The sequence below is a fragment of the Trachypithecus francoisi genome, unplaced genomic scaffold (assembly GCF_009764315.1).
Source record: "Trachypithecus francoisi isolate TF-2019V2 unplaced genomic scaffold, Tfra_2.0 Lachesis_group6, whole genome shotgun sequence".
Classification (NCBI taxonomy): Eukaryota; Metazoa; Chordata; class Mammalia; order Primates; family Cercopithecidae; genus Trachypithecus; species Trachypithecus francoisi.
The window spans coordinates 87,229,638-87,248,586 of record NW_022681471.1 but is presented as its reverse complement, the minus strand read 5'-3'; the positions used below and the strand labels follow the sequence as shown (position 1 = coordinate 87,248,586).

Below are 18,949 nucleotides of genomic sequence, written 5' to 3'. Positions count from 1 at the left end.
CTTGTTTCTGTCACTAGCCACGTTTCTCTGCTGTAACATTACTATTTTTCCTTTGTAATTAATAACTAATTTGTGGATGATACTTTGAGGCTACATAATTGTCCCATTTTTCATCAAACTTTTCACCTATTAGTATTAATATCCATTGATGAATCTTGCCTGAATCAGTTATTGTGATGGGTACCAAATGACAATTTTCTAACTCTTATTATTTCTTCTGTATTTATTGTCATTTTACTATGAGGCAAACCTTTATCTCCTTTATTTACAATCAGGAATAGAAAATTTTATTTTTATGGGTTTTTATTTTATTCAATGAATATTACTGTCATTATTTCTATGCTCAGTTGTCCCTGAGTTGGCCTGTGAGAGTCCCTTTAAGCTGGCTTTTGTGTCCTTTTGACACATCCCTATAATTTTCTGAACATTTTCTTTAGAAAAAAAAATTATAAAGAAAAGAGGTTTATTTGGCTCACAGTCCTGCAAGCTGTACAAGAAGCATGATACCAGCATCTGCATCTGGTGAGGCCTCAGGAAGCTTCTACTCATGGCAGAAGGCAAAGAGGGAACAGGTATGTCACATGGCAAGAGTGGGAGCACGAGTGGGGGAGGGAGGCACCAGACTCTTTAACAGCCGGATCTCGTCTGAACAAATAGAGTGAAAAGTCATTCATCACCAAAGGAATGGCACCAAGCCATTCATGAGGGATCCATCCCCATTACCCAAGCACCTCCCACTGTGCCCTCCCTTTAACACTGGGGATCACATTTTTTTTTTTTTTTTTTTTTTGAGACAGTCTCTCACTCTGTTGCCCAGGCTGGAGTGCAGTGGCGTGATCTCAGCTCTCACTGCAACCTCCACTTCCTGAGTTCAAGCAATTCTCATGCCTCAGCCTCCCGAGTAGCTGGGATTACAGGTATGCACCATCACTGCCAGCTAATTTTTGTATTTTTAGTAGAGATGGGGTTTCACCATGTTGGCCAGGCTGGTCTCAAACTGACCTCAAATCATCCGCCCACCTTGGCCTCCCAAAGTGCCGAGATTATAGGCATGAGTCACCACATCCAACCGGGATCAGGATGTAAAGGACCTCTTCAAGGAGAACTACAAACCACTGCTCAGTGAAATCAAAGAGGACACAAACAAATGGAAGAACATACCATGCTCATGGATAGGAAGAATCAATATCGTGAAAATGGCCATACTGCCCAAGGTTATTTATAGATTCAATGCCATCCCCATCAAGTTACCAATGACTTTCTTCACAGAATTGGAAAAAACTGCTTTAAAGTTCATATGGAACCAAAAGAGAGCCCACATTGCCAAGACAATCCTAAGTCAAAAGGACAAAGCTGGAGGCGTCACGCTACCTGACTTCAAACTATACTACAAGGCTACAGTAACCAAAACAGCATGGTACTGGTACTACAACAGAGATATAGACCAATGGAACAGAACAGAGTCCTCAGAAATAATACCACACATCTACAGCCATCTGATCTTTGACAAACCTGAGAGAAACAAGAAATGGGGAAAGGATTCCCTATTTAATAAATGGTGCTGGGAAAATTGGCTAGCCATAAGTAGAAAGCTGAAACTGGATCCTTTCCTTATCCCTTATACGAAAATTAATTCAAGATGGATTAGAGACTTAAATGTTAGACCTAATACCATAAAAACCCTAGAAGAAAATCTAGGTAGTACCATTCAGGATATAGGCATGGGCAAGGACTTCATGTCTAAAACACCAAAAGCAACGGCAGCAAAAGCCAAAATTGACAAATGGGATCTCATTAAACTAAAGAGCTTCTGCACAGCAAAAGAAACTACCATCAGAGTGAACAGGCAACCTACAGAATGGGAGAAAATTTTTGCAACCTACTCATCTGACAAAGGGCTAATATCCAGAATCTACAAAGAACTCAAACAAATATACAAGAAAAAAACAAACAACCCCATCAAAAAGTGGGGAAAGGATATGAGCAGACATTTCTCAAAAGAAGACATCCATACAGCCAACAGACACATGAAAAAATGCTCATCATCACTCGCCATCAGAGAAATGCAAATCAAAACCACAATGAGATACCATCTCACACCAGTTAGAATGGCAATCATTAAGAAGTCAGGAAACAACAGGTGTTGGAGAGGATGTGGAGAAATAGGAACACTTTTACACTGTTGGTGGGATTGTAAACTAGTTCAACCATTATGGAAATCAGTATGGCAATTCCTCAAGGATCTAGAACTAGATGTACCATATGACCCAGCCATCCCACTACTGGGTATATACCCAAAGGATTATAAATTACTACAAAGACACATGCACACGTATGTTTATTGCGGCACTATTCACAATAGCAAAGACTTGGAATCAACCCAAATGTCCATCTGTGACAGACTGGATTAAGAAAATGTGGCACATATACACCATGGAATACTATGCAGCCATAAAAAAGGATGAGTTTGCATCCTTTGTAGGGACATGGATGCAGCTGGAAACCATCATTCTTAGCAAACTATCACAAGAAGAGAAAACCAAACACTGCATGTTCTCACGCATAGGTGGGAACTGAACAATGAGATCACTTGGACTCGGGAAGGGGAACATCACACACTGGGGCCTATCATGGGGAGGGGGGAGGTGGGAGGGATTGCATTGGGGAGTTATACATGATATAAACGTTATGCACATGTACCCTAGAACTTAAAGTATAATAAAAAAAGAAAAAAGAAAAAAAGAAAAAAAGATTTGGAGGGAGAGATAGCCAAACTATATCAGTCTTAAAAGTGGAATTTTAAGGCTTTGGTAGGTTTGGTCCATTTCTGAGCTCTGAGCATTTTCTTATTTTCTGGCACAAGATGTTCCAGCCTTCATCTTTAACTTTACTTGCCCTAGCCCTGGAATCAGCCATTTCTCCAAGGAGCTCTGGTTCCTGTTAATGGATAATTATATTTAGAAACCAAAATCTGGGTTCTAGCTGTGCTCATTACTGCTGGGGCATCGTTATTTCTAGGCCCTTTCAGTGAACAGAGATGTGTGTATGGACATATATATCTACATCTGTATGTGTACACACATACACCACACACACATACATACATACTTTGAGTTCATATAGCATCCTGGGAATCTTAGTCATCCCTCATTGCATATTTGCATCTCCCTTCTTTAACAGTGAGAGCACTGGTTCCTAGCATCAATAATTCACTCATTTGTTCAGTCTACAGTATACATAAAGTAGAGTCAGCATTGCTGCACCCACATCACTGTGGAAAACCAACCTGCTGAATATAATACACAATTTGTTTGTATGCTTTTTATCTTTAGACTAAGGATAATGTCAGGATCTCAACCTCTGCTTTGTTATTGTTTCCATTTATTTGTCTGGTTGACCATTGCCTATCCCTTTACTTTTAGCCTTCTTGAATCACTTTGTTTTAGTTGTATTTCTTGTGTACAACATACAGCTGGATCTTGCTTGTGAGTCAATCTGGAGATCTTTTTTTAATAAGCCTTCTTAAGGCCTAATCACATTGATTGATTTGGCTGGTATGTTTGGTCTAAACTGACATATTGTTTTATTTTATAATCATTATGTATATTATGTTGCAATGACTTCTGTATTAGTCAAGGTTCTCTAGAGGGACAGAACTAATAGGATAGATGAATATATGAGGGGGGTTTTATTAAGGAGTATTGACTCACACAATCACAAGATGAAGTCCCACAGTAGGTTTTCTGCAAGCTGAGGAGCAAGGAGCCAGTCTGAGTCCCAAAACCTCAAAAATAGGGAAGCCGACAGTGCAGCCTTCAGTCTGTGGCCAAAGGCCCTGGAAAACTACTGGTGTAAGTCTAAGAGTCCAAAAGCTGAAGAACTTGGAGTCTGATGTTTGAGGGCAGGAAGCATCTAGCATGGGAGAAAGATGAAGGTCGGAAGACTCAGCAAGCCAGCTCCTCCCACCTTCTTCTGCCTGCTTTATTCTAGCTGCCCTGGTAGCTGAATAGATGGTGCCCACCCAGACCGAGGGTGGGTCTGCCTTTCCCATTCCATTGACTCAAATGTTAATCTCTTCTGGCAACACCCTCACAGACACACCCAGGAACAATACTTTGCAACCTTCAATCCGATCGAGTTGACATTCAGTATTAACCATTATAAGTCTACCCCTTGCCAACTTAAAACTGTACACATCTCCTGAAATCACACATAAATCTTCAAGTAAAGACAATAATAAGGTCATAATTACTCCTAACACGATACAGCTATCCCTGTCACAACTGGAAGCACACTAATTCTTAGCCTAAATGCTGTTACATAAAGTTAACAACAATTAAGTGCTGATATGAAGTCAATAAATCTTATGTCACATGATAAGAAAAAAGGAAATAAAATGAAGATATTTTCTTAATACAGGTGTAAACATGCACAGACATATTTTTAACAAAATAAGGAGGAAATCCTCATGACAATTACAGTCCTCCTTTCTGCAGCTGCTTATGTGGTCATAGCTGATATTGATAACTGCCTTCTTCTATCCATTCTGTATTCCCCTTGCCTTCAGCAAACACCTCAGTGGGTTGTGGTGTTTTACCCAGTAGAGTGACCCAAACCTTCTTTCCTGAAGAGTCTGGGCCATTTGTAGTCCTGCCTGGAATCTGTTGGTGTAGTTTCCCATTGACCTTAATCACAGGGCATGGTAATACTAAGAGATGCCCTAAGGGATCTCCTGTATTCCACACATACTCTTCTTTACCTCCATTGTGGAGTATTAGACTGATTTCATCTTGATAGTGTGGGTCAGTCACCCCAGCCAACACCCTTTGTAGCCTGTTGACTTAAAGGTAGGAGGAGCCCAAAGTGGCCAGGTGGCAATCTTAACTTCCAGTTTAATGGAATCATCGTTGTGTCTCCTGGTGGCAGCATTCCTCCCTCTGGAACTAAGATCTCTAGGCCGGCAGAACATAATGTTGCAGGAACAGGAAGCAAAACTTTTGCTAGTGGGTCACTAGGGGTGATGGTGAATGGTGCCACTTCCACTTCCACACCTTGATTCAACTTAAGGGTTCTCAGTATACACTCAGGTTTAATAATTTGGTAGAATGACTCATAGAACTCAGGAAAGTAAATACTTATGATTACAGTTTTATTATAGCAAAAGGATACAAGTAGAACAAAGGGAGAGATGCGTAGGGTGAGGTCTCAGAGGGTCCCAGCTATGAAGCTTCTGTTGTTTACGTTCATGTCACCCTCCCAACACAGTGAGATGTGACAGTATGCACAGTATTGCTGACCAGGGAAGTAGTATTGTTGACAAGGAAAATATAGATGTATTTTCAGTCTTTGTAGTTTTTATTTCCCATAAATGTAATATAAATGTAATCATGCAGTATGCAGCCTTTTGAGTCTGGCTTCTTTCACTTAGCATAATACATTTGAGGTTCATCCATGTTGTTGCATAAATCATTAGTTCTCTCATTTTTATTGCCAAGTGGTATTATATTGTATGTAGGATTCCAGGTTGTTTATCCATTCACTGGTTGGAAAGCCTTTGATATGTTTCTAGGTTTTGATCATTAAAAATGTAGCTGCTATATAAATGTTCATGTACAGGCTTTTGGGTTTACCTAAGTTTGCATTTCACGGAGGTAAATAAACATGGGAGTGGGATTACAGGGTTGTATGGTAGTATATGCTTAACTTCATAAACAACTGGAAAATCATTTTCCAAAGTAGCTGTGTGCCATTTTGCATTCCTTCCTATGACAGGAGAGGTGCAGTTGCTCTACATCCTCACCAACACTTAGTATTGTCAGTTTTTTCCCCATTCTAATAGGTGTGTAGTAGTATCTCATTGTGGTTTTAATTTACAATTCCCTCATGCCTAATGATGTTGAGCATCTTTTTATGTGCTTATTTGCCATCTGTTTATCTTCCATGGTGAAGTATCTCTTTTGCTCAGTTGTTTTAATTTTGAAAGGTTTTTTTATATATATTCTCAATACAAGTTATTTGCCAGATATTTGATTTGCAGATATTTTCTTCCATTCTGTGTCTTTTTAATCTCTTAACAAGTGTCTTTTGAATTTTGGTGTCACATCTAAGAAATACTTGTCCAACCCAAGGTTAAAAACAGTTTCTTCTTTTTCGAGTGCACAGTGAACCCGCTTCACAGCATGCAGTTCATTCATTTTCATTGCTACACAGCATTCCATTGAATGATTGTGCCACAATTTACCCATTCTACTGTTGATGGACATTTGGATTTTATCTGTGATCTAGTATTAGAAATAGTGCTGCTATGAACATCCCTATATTTGTTTTCTAGAGCACATGTGCCTGATTTTCTCTAAGATGTGTACCTAGGAGTAGAATTGCTGGGTCATGGTGTATGCAAACCATTAACCTTTGTAAATAATGCCAAACTGTTACCAAAGCAATTATACCAGTTTATATTCCTGCTAATAGTGTGTAAGAGTTCTCATTTCAACACAATATTATGTGATTTTAGTCTGTTTAATTATAACCTTTCTTGTGGGTGTATAGTGCTGTCTCAATGTGGCTTAATTTTTCACTTACCTGATTGCTAATGGGGTTGAGTACATTATCTTATGTTCATAGATGATTTGGTTTTGCTTTTTAGTGAAGTACCTATTTACTTCTCTTATCCATTCTTTTGTGTGTGTTTCTTATTGATTTGAAGGGGCTATTTTATATATTCTAAATACGATACCTTTCTCCCTCATGAAGATTGCCAGTAATTTCCATATCTGTGGCTTGCCTTTTCATTGTAGTACTTTTGATCTTGTAACACTTGTCTTTTCCTTTATGAGGAGTGCTTTTCATGTTTTGTTATATAATTATTTCCCTACTCCAAAGCTTATGAAAACATTTTCCCATATTATTTTATAGACACTTTCCTCTCACATTAGATTTACAATTTACCTGTAGCTGATTTTTATGTATGGCCAGAGGGGTTAAATTTTGTTTTCTCCATATAGATATCTAATAACCCATTCACATCTATTGAAAAGGTCATCTTCTCCCTACTGCTTTACTGTGCCAACTTTGTCATAAATCAGGTGTCTATACATGTTTGAATTCCCTTTTTAGTTCCACTGGACTATTTGTCTATCCTTGTGCTGATATGGCATTGTCTCAAATATTCTCTTACTTACTTTTTTTTTTTTTTACCATGATTTGTGATTCTCCCACAAAGTAGATCACTAACTTGATATGAAATAGACATCCAGTATTGAGTCGTCATGATGAACCAGGAACCCAATCAGAAGTTCCCCTGCATTTTATCCTCATCACCTAGTGGTCAGCATTTTAAAATAAAAGGAATGTACCATTACAGGGGCTAGTGACATTTGAAGATGTGGCTGTGGATTTCACCCAGGAGGAGTGGCAGTACCTGAACTCGCCACAGAGGACCCTGTACAGAGACGTGATGCTGGAGACCTACAGCAACTTGGTCTTTGTGGGTAAGAATGGCTTCCTTAGGTAATTTTGCTATTTATGATTATTGCATCCAATGGAAGGCATTTCCTTTCTCAGTTTTCCCCTTTTCTCTCCTGAAAAAGTGTTTGTAAGCTCAAAATGCAGGTTAAATGGTTTGACTTTACCATTATGTCAAGCAATAGATTCCTTGTGCTGCCCCTAATATGTAACTTCTTCTGTCTCAGAGGCTCTGAAAGCCAAGGAGGTATCACTGTCATTTCTCATCAACAGGGCAGCAGGTTACCAAACCAAACCTCATCCTCAAGTTGGAGGTAGAAGAATGCCGGCAGAAGGAAAAATCCCATTTTGGAACTTTCCTGGTAAGTGGAATTTTGACCCAGGCTCTGGGGACATGAAGTTCCACCCTATTAGTCAGAGGTGAGGCCCTCTGACAGGGCTTTCAGGAATATCTTAGGAAAAGGTTCTGGCCCTTGGCACTGTTGGAGGACAGGAACATGAACACCTCAGACACAAAACTGACACTCCCACTGTCACCCATACACCAGGCCACTCTCCCTAAGTTGGTGCTTACCTGCAAGTTTCTGCACAGTTCCTTTTGTCCCATATGAAAGTGTCTTTTAAATGCCACAACCTCCTGGCCCTGCCACTTTCACGACTGTCACCTGTCACTGACTTATCTGAAGCCAGGCCCACGTTAGTCACAGGCCTGGACTCTAATGTGCTAATTTCAGATTGAACAACCTGAGTCCAGTCTTCTCATTCAGTTTAGATATTTGTCAGATTTGCTCTCCTAAAACATCTTGGTTATCTATTTTTTAAAAGTAGCTTTATTGAGATAAAATTCACATACCATAAAATTCACCCTTTTAAAGTATACAATTCAGTAGTTTTTAGTGTATTCACAGAGTTGTGCAACCATCACCACTACCTAATTCTAGAACATGTTCATCACACTGAAAAGAAGCCTCTACTCCCTAGCAGTCACTCTCTCTTCCCTCTTCCCCTCACTCCCTGGCAACCACTGATCTATTTTGTCTCTATGGTTTTGCCTGTTCTGGACATTTTATTTAAATGGAGTCAGACAAAATGTGGCCTTTTATGTCTGGTTTCTTTCACTTGGCGTGTTTTCAAGGTTCATCCACATTGTACCATGTATCAGTACTTCATTCCTTTTTATGGAGGAATAAAATTCCATTGTTAGGATAGAACACATTTTGATGGTCCATTCATCAGTTGATGGACATTTTGCTTGTTTCTACTTTTTGGTTATTATGGATGATGGTGCTGTGAACGTTGATGTACACATTTTTGTGGTGATACATGTTTTTCTTTCGAGTAGATACATAGGATTGGAATTATACCATGTGGTGATATAAAAGGAACTGTATGTTTAACTTTTTTTTTTTTTTTTTTAGAGACGGAGTCTTGCTCTGTCACCCAGGCTGCATTGCAGTGGTGCAATCTTGGCTCACTGCAGCCTCCGCCTCCCAGGTTCAAGCAATTCTCCTGCCTCAGCCTCCCGAGTAGCTGGGACTACAGGTGTCACCACGCCAAGCTAAATTTTTGTTTTTTGTTTTTTGTTTGTTTGTTTTTTTGTTTTGTTTTGTTTTGTTTTTGACACAGAGTCTCACTCTGTCGCCCGGGCTGGAGTGCAGTGGCCGGATCTCAGCTCACTGCAAGCTCCGCCTCCCGGGTTCACGCCATTCTCCTGCCTCAGCCTCCCGAGTAGCTGGGACTACAGGCGCCCGCCACCTCACCCGGCTAGTTTTTTGTATTTTTAGTAGAGACGGGGTTCATAGTGTCAGCCAGGATGGTCTCGATCTCCTGACCTCGTGATCCGCCCGTCTCGGCCTCCCAAAGTGCTGGGATTACAGGCTTGAACCACCGCGCCTGGCCAATTTTTGTATTTTTAGTAGAGATGGGGTTTCACTGTGTTATCCAGGATGGTCTCGATCTCCTGACCTTGTGATCCGCCTGCCTTGGCCTCCCAAAGTGCTGGGATTACAGGCGTGAGCCACTGCACCTGGCCCCACTGGAATAATTCTATAAAGAGAAATTGCTTCTCATGTATTACTTGGCTACCATGAGTTACATATCATACAGAAAAGATAGGCTTAGTGATTGAGCTTTTCCTTTTATTTACTAGTTTTCAAAATAATGAATTGATTTTGTAGCATCATCCAAAGGTGACCAATAAGTTATATCTTTTTTGTGAATCATTTATGGACTTATGGGTGTATACATTTCTATGTTTTAATCCATTGTCTTATTTTCCGTATTATACATGACACTGTCCCATCTTTGGCCGGTGGAATCTCCTTCAAGTTGGCTCCTGAGTCTTTGGTCGCTTCTTTGCTTTCTGGTGTTACAACATGTCCCAGGCTCCATTTGTATATTTCCTGCCTCTGACCTAGAATTGGTGATTTCTCCAAGGGACCCTGGTTCTTTTCAGTGGAAAATAATGTTTTAAGCCCATGATTTAGAGGTTAGAGAATTGTTTCGAGGCCTTTTCATTGACAGAGCTAGGAACTATTATGTATAAATTTTTTACAGAAAAAATATCTCGTGTTCAAATTAATATTTCCAAATCAAATTTTGGGCTTAAATGTTTTTAATTTATTAATCTTACATCTGACAGTAGTATTGTTAGTATTCTTCTTGAGACTGTTGCTTGTCTATAGTGAGTTGAATGAATTGAGGTAATCATTTCGGTGCCATTGAGAATCAGGACTTTTCAGCATGGTCATTAGCAAATGCAGCAGAAAGAATATTTACTATTATTAAGGAATCCTTTTATGTTCAGTTTTGCTTTATGATTATATAAAATAGTTACAAAAGATTTACTTGGTTCCAAAATCAATACAGAAAACAAGGTATATTCAGAAAAGTCCAGCTTCTTTCCCTTTCCATTCCATTCCCTTCCTTCCTTCCTCATAGATAATCTTTATTAAAATTTAAAGGTTTATTCTTCCATCATTTTTTACAACATGAACCTGTAGGAATATATATTTATTCATTTCCTACTATGCACAGTGTTTTAAACATTTTTAAAAGTTTTAGTTGACACATAATTGTACATATTTATGGAGTATGGTGTGATGTTTTGATACATATATACAGTGTGTCATGATCAAATTTGGGTAGTTAGTATATTCATCACATCAAACATTTGTTTCTTTGTGGTGGGAACATTCAAAATCTTTTCTTTTAGCTATTTTGAAAGATACACTATATTATTGTTAACTATAGACATCCTGCTGTGCAATGTAACACTGAAACTTATTCCTCCTATCTAACTATATCTTTGCACCCATTTACCAACCTTTCCCTATCCTCTCTTCCCCTCTTCACCTCCCAGTGTCTGGTCACTATTCTGCTCTCTACTTCTATGAGATCAACTCCTTTAGCTCCCATATATGAGTGAGATCATGCAGTGTTTGTCTTTCTGTGCCTCGCTTATTTCACTTAACATAATGTCCTCCAGGCTTATCCATGTAGCTGCAAATAACAATATTTAATTCCTTCTTATGGCTGAATAGTATTCCATTGTATAAACAGATGACATTTTCTTTATCCGTTGATATTCCTTGATGGACACTTAGGTTTGATTCCATGTCTTCTAACACCTTTCTTGCTTCCTTCAAACCTCCACTCCAAGTTGTTTTTCCCTCTTTTAGCAAATGATCTCATCTCATTCCTTGCTGTAAAAGAAGCAAAGTGATGAAACTAATACCATATCATAACACACAAACACACACATGTACACCACACACCACACTTTAAAAACCCTTCAGCTTCCCTGTCCTATGGCTCAAAATAACCTCCAGCATCACCCAGTTTTTCCCTTTGTTTCCTGCCTCAGGTAACAGTGTGTGTGTATGCACAGTTTTATTCACCATTTTTCACTTAATATTCTATAACATGTTAAATATATAAAGATACTCTTTCTTTTTACAGTAATGTAGTAATTCTTAAAAATCATAATAGTAGTAGTTGTAATAGTAATAGTGGTGGTAAACAATTTAAAGCACTTCCTGTGTACCTGCAAGCCCTGTTGTAAGTAATTTAATTCTCTCAACATCCATTTGGGTGGGCACTGTTATAATTCCTTTATGGGTGGGGAAGTAAGATACAAATAGTTTAGATCACTTGCCTGAGGTCACAGACCAAGTGAAAGGTTGAGCCAGGATTTTCTCCTGGGCTAGAGAGCCCAGGACCCTAACCACATGGGCCATACTGCTTCTTACCACCTAAGAAGGTTCAGATTCAGCAGATCTTTGGTGGAGCTTGGGTCCCATGGAGAGCATTTTGTAAAAAGTTCTTCATATGATTTTGTGTTCATCTCTGGTTAAGAACTAATGCTTAGCTAGCCAAAGAAAGGAAGTCACAGGAAGAAAAATCACAGCTGCACAATCCATGTTAAAATTCACTATCACTGTAGCAAAACGTTAACACTATTGAATCTAAGTGGTAATATGGGTAATTGTACTCTTTCAACTTTTTCTGTGCTTGAAAATTTTCATATAAAAATTTGGGGAAAAGTAAGAAGAAAAGTAAACTGTAAAAAAAGATTAAAAACTCACCATATGTACAAAAAGTACTTGCCATAGATTTAAAGACATACCACTAAGAAAGAAAAATTGCCACCAATTAACCTATGACGTTGATTGTAACGTGCATCTGAATTCAGAGATGTTAAAATGTGAAATAATGTGCTGCTTGCAATTGATGAAATGAAATTAAGGGCAAGGCTTTGCAATTTTAACTGTTTAAATGAATGATACAGATGACTGACTACTTTAGAGGTTAATAAAAATTTAAGTTATATAGGAAGATCAGAGTAAGCTTTTTAGAAAAGACTGACCTGCCTCTTGAAAGTTATCTAGATTCTGAATATAGCAAAATACAGAACACAGGGCTATGTGGGTGATGGAACATAAAGAAGGGTTTGGAGTACAGAATAGGCAGAGGTTTTAGTGGGAATAGTATAGACAGGAGCAGAGAAGGTGGTGTTGAAGAACTGTGAATGGAAGCTTTGATGGATACACAGGTGAACCAGATTGGGCAAATATTTTTAGCTTTTTGTTTTTGTCAAGCTAATCATTCTATATTTTTCTTTCATTCATTGAGAATATGGATTTGGTGTTACTATTGTAAGACATGAGTCTGAGAATTATGCTGTTGCATTTCCACCTAGACAGAAATTCTGTAAGTCAGGTACAGTTAAGACTTCATATAATACTGGCCAGGTGTGGTGGCTCATGCCTGTAATCCCAGCACTTTGGGAGGCTGAGGCGGGAGGATTGCTTGAGACCAGGAGTTTGAGACCAGCCTGGGCAACATAGTGAGACTTTGTCTCTACAAAAAATACAAACATTAGCCAGATGTGGTGGCTCGTGCTTGCAGTCCCAGCTACTCAGGAGGCTGAGGTGGGAGGACTGCTTGAGCTCAGGTGGTCAAGGCTGCAGTGAGCTGTGATTTTGCCCCTAAACTCCAGCCTGGCAACAGACCTGAGATCCTGTCTTTAAAAAAAAAAGTTTATATGATAACTGAAGATTAAGGGTATAAATTTCCCAGAGTTAATGGAAGTCAGGTGTGATGTATAAATAGAGGTAAGAAAGACTGAGGTGACAGGGTAAGATTGTTCTTGGTAACAAAAAGACCAGCAGGTGGGAGTTTAGTAAAAACTCTCTCTCCAGGAACTCTGATAAAATGAGATGATAGTGTCAGCTTTCATATGGCAGAATAATTCTAAAGAAGGTCCGTTCCATAATGTCAAAGCATAAAGGTGGTTTATTGTACTTCTTTCTAGAAGTCTGTCAAGTTGGTGAACAGATTGAGAGGCAACATGAGGATGACCAAGATAAATGTCTGCTGATGCAAGTTGGATTTTCTGACAAGAAAACAATTACCACCAAGAGTGGTCGTGACTGTCATGAGTTTGGAAACATACTTCATTTGAGTACAAACCTTGTTGCTTCAATACAAAGACCCGATAAACACGAATCATTTGGAAATAATATGGTAGATAATTTAGACTTATTTAGTAGACGTTCTGCAGAAAATAAATATGATAATGGATGTGCAAAATTATTCTTCCATACTGAGTATGAGAAAACAAATCCTGGAGTGAAGCCCTATGGCTATAAAGAGTGTGGGAAAGGTCTTAGGCGAAAGAAAGGCCTTAGTCTACATCAGAGAATTAAAAATGGAGAGAAACCCTTTGAATGTACTGCATGTAGGAAAACCTTCAGCAAGAAGTCACACCTCATTGTACATTGGAGAACTCATACAGGAGAGAAACCTTTTGGATGTACCGAATGTGGAAAAGCCTTTAGCCAAAAATCTCAGCTCATTATACACTTGCGAACTCATACAGGAGAGAGACCCTTTGAGTGTCCTGAATGTGGAAAAGCCTTCAGAGAAAAGTCAACTGTCATCATACATTACAGGACTCACACAGGAGAGAAACCTTATGAATGTAATGAATGTGGAAAAGCCTTCACTCAGAAGTCCAATCTCATTGTCCATCAGAAAACCCACACTGGAGAGAAAACCTATGAATGCACTAAATGTGGAGAATCTTTCATACAGAAGCTTGATCTAATTATACATCATAGTACCCATACAGGAAAGAAACCCCATGAATGTAATGAGTGTAAGAAAACTTTCAGTGACAAGTCAACTCTCATTATACACCAGAGAACTCATACGGGAGAGAAACCTCATAAATGTACTGAATGTGGGAAGTCTTTCAATGAGAAGTCAACCCTCATTGTGCATCAAAGAACTCATACAGGAGAGAAACCCTATGAATGTGATGTGTGTGGGAAAACCTTCACGCAAAAGTCAAACCTTGGTGTACATCAGAGAACTCATTCAGGAGAGAAACCCTTTGAATGTAATGAATGTGAGAAAGCCTTCTCTCAGAAGTCCTACCTTATGCTACATCAGAGAGGTCATACAGGAGAGAAACCTTATGAGTGCAATGAATGTGAAAAAGCATTTTCACAGAAATCATATCTCATTATACATCAAAGAACTCATACAGAAGAAAAACCCTATAAATGTAATGAATGTGGCAAAGCCTTCAGAGAAAAGTCAAAGCTCATTATACATCAGAGAATTCATACAGGAGAGAAACCCTATGAATGTCCTGTGTGTTGGAAAGCTTTTAGCCAGAAGTCACAGCTCATAATACATCAGAGAACGCACACAGGAGAGAAACCCTATGCATGCACTGAGTGTGGCAAAGCCTTCCGAGAAAAGTCAACATTCACTGTACATCAAAGAACTCATACTGGAGAGAAACCCTATAAATGTACAGAATGTGGGAAAGCCTTTACCCAAAAATCAAACCTTATTGTACATCAACGAACCCATACAGGAAAGAAAGCCCATGGAAGAGCCCACACTCGGAAGTCAAAGTTCATGGCACATTAGAGAGCTAATCAACAGTATATATTATGGACACTGAAGGAAAGTTGGGTCAATTTAATTCACATTTTAAAAGTATATTCTGACTTCTGGTTTAAATATGGGAGTAAACTCAGCCTTTCTTCTTTTCATCTTGGTCATAACCCAAAAGCTACGGGAGAAAAAGCAGAAGTGTAATCTCTGTATCTGACAAAATTAGAAGACAGCTGCATCCCTGATAAGAGGGCTGCCACAGGCAGAGGAAATGCAGCACTGGTGCAGGAGATTTCAGAGCGAGCGTGCTTAAGGCTGCAGATGCGAGACAGCACTGGTAAGGACTCTTAGCTGAGGTTCGGGATATACACTGAGGCGTGGAACCATAGATATAACAGTGGTAACAGTGCGTGGGCAGGTAGGAAGTAGGATGTTTCCTAGACCATTTGGGGTCTGAGGAGAAACAGGCTGGGGCCTCGAGAAGGAGTCGCTCAGACAAGCCATATTTGTAGAAAGTAGTCTACTGATGGGAGAAACAGTTATGGGGGTGCTGGGGGAAGAGAAGGGACTTTTCCTTGTGAAGAGCCCCACAGCTGCCCCTGTTTACTGACTTGGGAGAAATAAAGTCAGAAAGAACTAACAGATGTGGGGGGAAAAAAATCTCAGTTGTCAAAAAAAACTGATCTGCTTAGAATGTGGCCCTGGTTTCTTTTCCCACATGAACCTCCAGCAAATAGCAAGTCCAGGAAAAACTTCTCATTCAAAGAGGAATGATTCAAAAGTAATCAAAACCACAAATGCATTTGGTTTTGGGGCCAGCAATTCCACTTCTAGGAATGTACATACTCACACATGTACAAAATGATGAACATACAGAAGTATTCATTAATGCACTGTTTGTGAAAACAAAAGATTGGAAGCTGTCTAAATGATACCGTATCAGGGTTCTGGTTCCCTAAATTGTGGTATATTCATACAGCCTACTCCTGGGTAGACAACAATGAATAAATAAGGAGAACTAGGATACCATTTATGTAGTGATGTGGGATAACCTTCAGTTTATGTTATTAGGTAGGAAAAACAAGGTTAAGGACAGTGAGTATAATATGCTGCCATTTGTATATAAAAAGGAGAAAAATGGTAAGTACATAATTGTGAATTCATAAGTTATCTCTGGAAAGAGACACGAGAACCTGGTAACCCTGATTATGTTGGGAGGGGAAGGAGCAGTGGTGGCTGTGGGGATGGAATTGAGAGGGAGACAACTGTATCCTTTCATAGCTTTTGAAAATGTGGATGTACTATGTACTATGTGGATGTACTACCTTTTCAAAAATAAAACATTTTAAAAGCTATTTTGTTCTACTGTTATAGTAAAGTCACAGTCTAGGTACAGGATTTTATAATATTTAATATAGATATGCTCAATGTAGAGTTTATTTTTTAGTGAATCAATTGAATAACCAAGCAGATAGAACAACAGTTATTCAATCAATTCCAGAGGCACATAGGCATTATTTTCCTGAGATTGCCAAATCAAGTGATTCTCAGGTCAGCTGGGACCACATTAGGTAACTAAAATAATTGAGACTGGAACGTATTTAGTATGCACAGTGACATCTGTGAAAAGATCCTGTACTAAAGCCCACCGAGGACTTTCCATATCTTAACGAAATGATTTTTATTACATCATTCATACAAACAGTTTTTACAAGTGCTGCAAAACACGAATCCATAGAGAGGTTGAATAACTTGCTCCTCTAAGGTCGCACTAGTGCTGGTGATACATACTTTCTAAGGTGAGAGACCGATTGAGAGTGATGGTCTGAATGGACATAGCCGAAGACCACATAACAGGACGTTTGCTTCAGAACAAGTGGTCCTGCTTGTGAATTACTGTATTTGTGGCCCTCATGGTTCTGTGGCTTTTCACTGGGGCCATCTCTTTGCTGGAACTGGACAACTTAAGCTATGAAAAACTAGGGATGGGCAATGTTTGGATTTATCAAAACGGGTGGGTGAGTTAGACCTGAGACCCTGCCTGTGCCCTTCCAGGCCTTCTTTTTTCCCTGAGTAATACTGCAAGGAAACAAGCCGTGGGCTCACTTTGTGAACTATGTAAGGTAAACATGTCACATTCAGTGCCTTTCCAGGGAGAGGAAATGTGGGGCAGACTGGCTTGCTCCTGGTACAGTCTCCTTGAAAGATGCCCAAGGGCACTGGAAATAAAGCTATTTTGCCTTTCTACTTATAGAGAATCTTCCTAGGGTTTCAGGTCCATTGAAGGTCATCCTGTAGTGGGGTGGGAGTGAGGGTCAGATCTCACCATTTCAGGTAGATCTTGGACTCCTGCTTCCTGGAACGCAAATGGCAAGCTGATGGGCCACATGTGGGTGAATGGAGGTGAGTGAAGCAAAGACAGGGGGATGGATGGAGATGAACCTCAGCATGTGAATAAAAGGATTGGGATTGAGGGAAGAGAGAGGAGGGTAACGAAGGGCCAAGTGGGAAGTGAATGGAGTAAAGAGGGGCAGAAGGGTGGTGAACAGGGAAGAATAGGGTGAAATGGGGGAAATATCCAGTGGTTTGAGTTACTGGAGAAGAAACAGTTGAGTGTAAGTAAACATGAGTAGTGTTGGGGAGAGAAGGAGGGAGTAGAGTGGCAGTGAGTGAGTGGAGAGTGGAGGAAATTGGGAGTGATATGAGGCACAGTGTAAATGACAGTGGTTAATGGTGTTGGGTGAAGAGCTGTGCAGGAAAGTGGCAAAGCATGGCATGACACTAACGAGTGAAGAGGGGAAGAGCCCCGGGCAGTCAAGGTGGGAAGACTGTGCTGGAATGGGAGGCACTCTGGGGTGAGTGATGGGGATCTATGGTGTCAGAGGTTATAGGGTCTTGGGGTCTTAGTGATGCATGACCTTGCGTTGTTGGCGATGGGGAGTTGGGTGGAGGTGGGAGATGATCCCTGGGGTTTCTGCACAACGAGGAGCTGCGCTGAAGACCCTGCAGTGACCACAGGTGTATGGGATGGGATCAGCCTGTGTTCTGGACACAGTGCTCAATGAATGTCACTTCTGTGTTCCATCCCTGATGTCGTTTGGATCTGTGTCCCCATCCAAATCTCATGTCGAATTGTAATCCCATGTTGGAGGAGGGGTCTGATGGGAGGTGATTGGATGTTGAGGGTGGAGTTCTCATGTATGGTTTAGCACCATCCCGTCTTAGTACCATATAGTTAGTGACTTCTGATGAGATCTGGTTGTGTAAACGTGTATAGCACCTTCTTCCTTTCTTCCTCCTGCTCCTGCCATGTAAGATGCCTGCTCCCTCTTTGCCTTCTGCCATGAGTAAAAGCTCCCTCGGACCTTCCTGGAAGCAGATGCTTCCATGCTTCCTGTACAGCCTGCAGAACAGTAAGCCAACTTAACCTTTTTTCTTTATAAATTACCCAGTCTCAGGTATTTTAGCAGTGTGAGAACAGACTAATACAGTTTCCTTGCCATTGTTAATTTATATATACTCAAGAGGGGGAGAGGACCCACTGCAAGAAGTGTCCCTCATACCTCCCCCATACCAGCTCTGTTGTGCCCCCTTGGCCAGCCCTAAGCCCCACCCCCACGTTATTTATGCCGGTTACTTAATTTGTCTTACTGCTTTAGATAAAATGCCTAAAATAAAATTAATTATGGTCCTTCTTCACCTTATTCTTAGGGCTCCCAAAACTATCCTGGTTTCCTAAGATCAGCCCTGTGACCCTTGATTGGCCCTATAACCACCCAGATCAATACTGGGCCCCCAATATTTTAGCTGATTATTTCATATTATTGTCCTATTTCTTTAGGTAAACTCCAAACTGTGAATTATGATCCCTTCCCACTTTATCCTTTGGGCTCTGTTAATGTGAGAAATTCCCTTGATACAGTGATAGTGTTCAATATGCGACCAGGCAAGCTACCCTAGAAGTCTCAGAATAGAAAGGTTCACAGACCAAATTAAAATGCTTGAGTCAGGCCGGGCATGGTGGCTCACGCCTGTAATCCTGGCACTTTGGGAGGCCAAGGCAGGTGGATTG

At 40.1% G+C, this 18,949-nt stretch overlaps 1 protein-coding gene across 1 annotated transcript in view; it reads left to right on the top strand.

The window, feature by feature from the left end:
* Positions 1-16,232, top strand: part of ZNF182 (zinc finger protein 182) — a 41,488-nt gene extending 25,256 nt beyond the window's left edge. The window contains 4 exon segments of the mRNA XM_033202061.1: positions 7,364-7,490; positions 7,738-7,788; positions 7,791-7,826; positions 13,280-16,232. Of these exon segments, the coding sequence (XP_033057952.1) occupies positions 7,364-7,490; positions 7,738-7,788; positions 7,791-7,826; positions 13,280-14,910 (1,845 nt within the window). The 3' untranslated portion in view covers positions 14,911-16,232.
* The last annotated feature ends 2,717 nt before the right edge of the window (positions 16,233-18,949 follow it).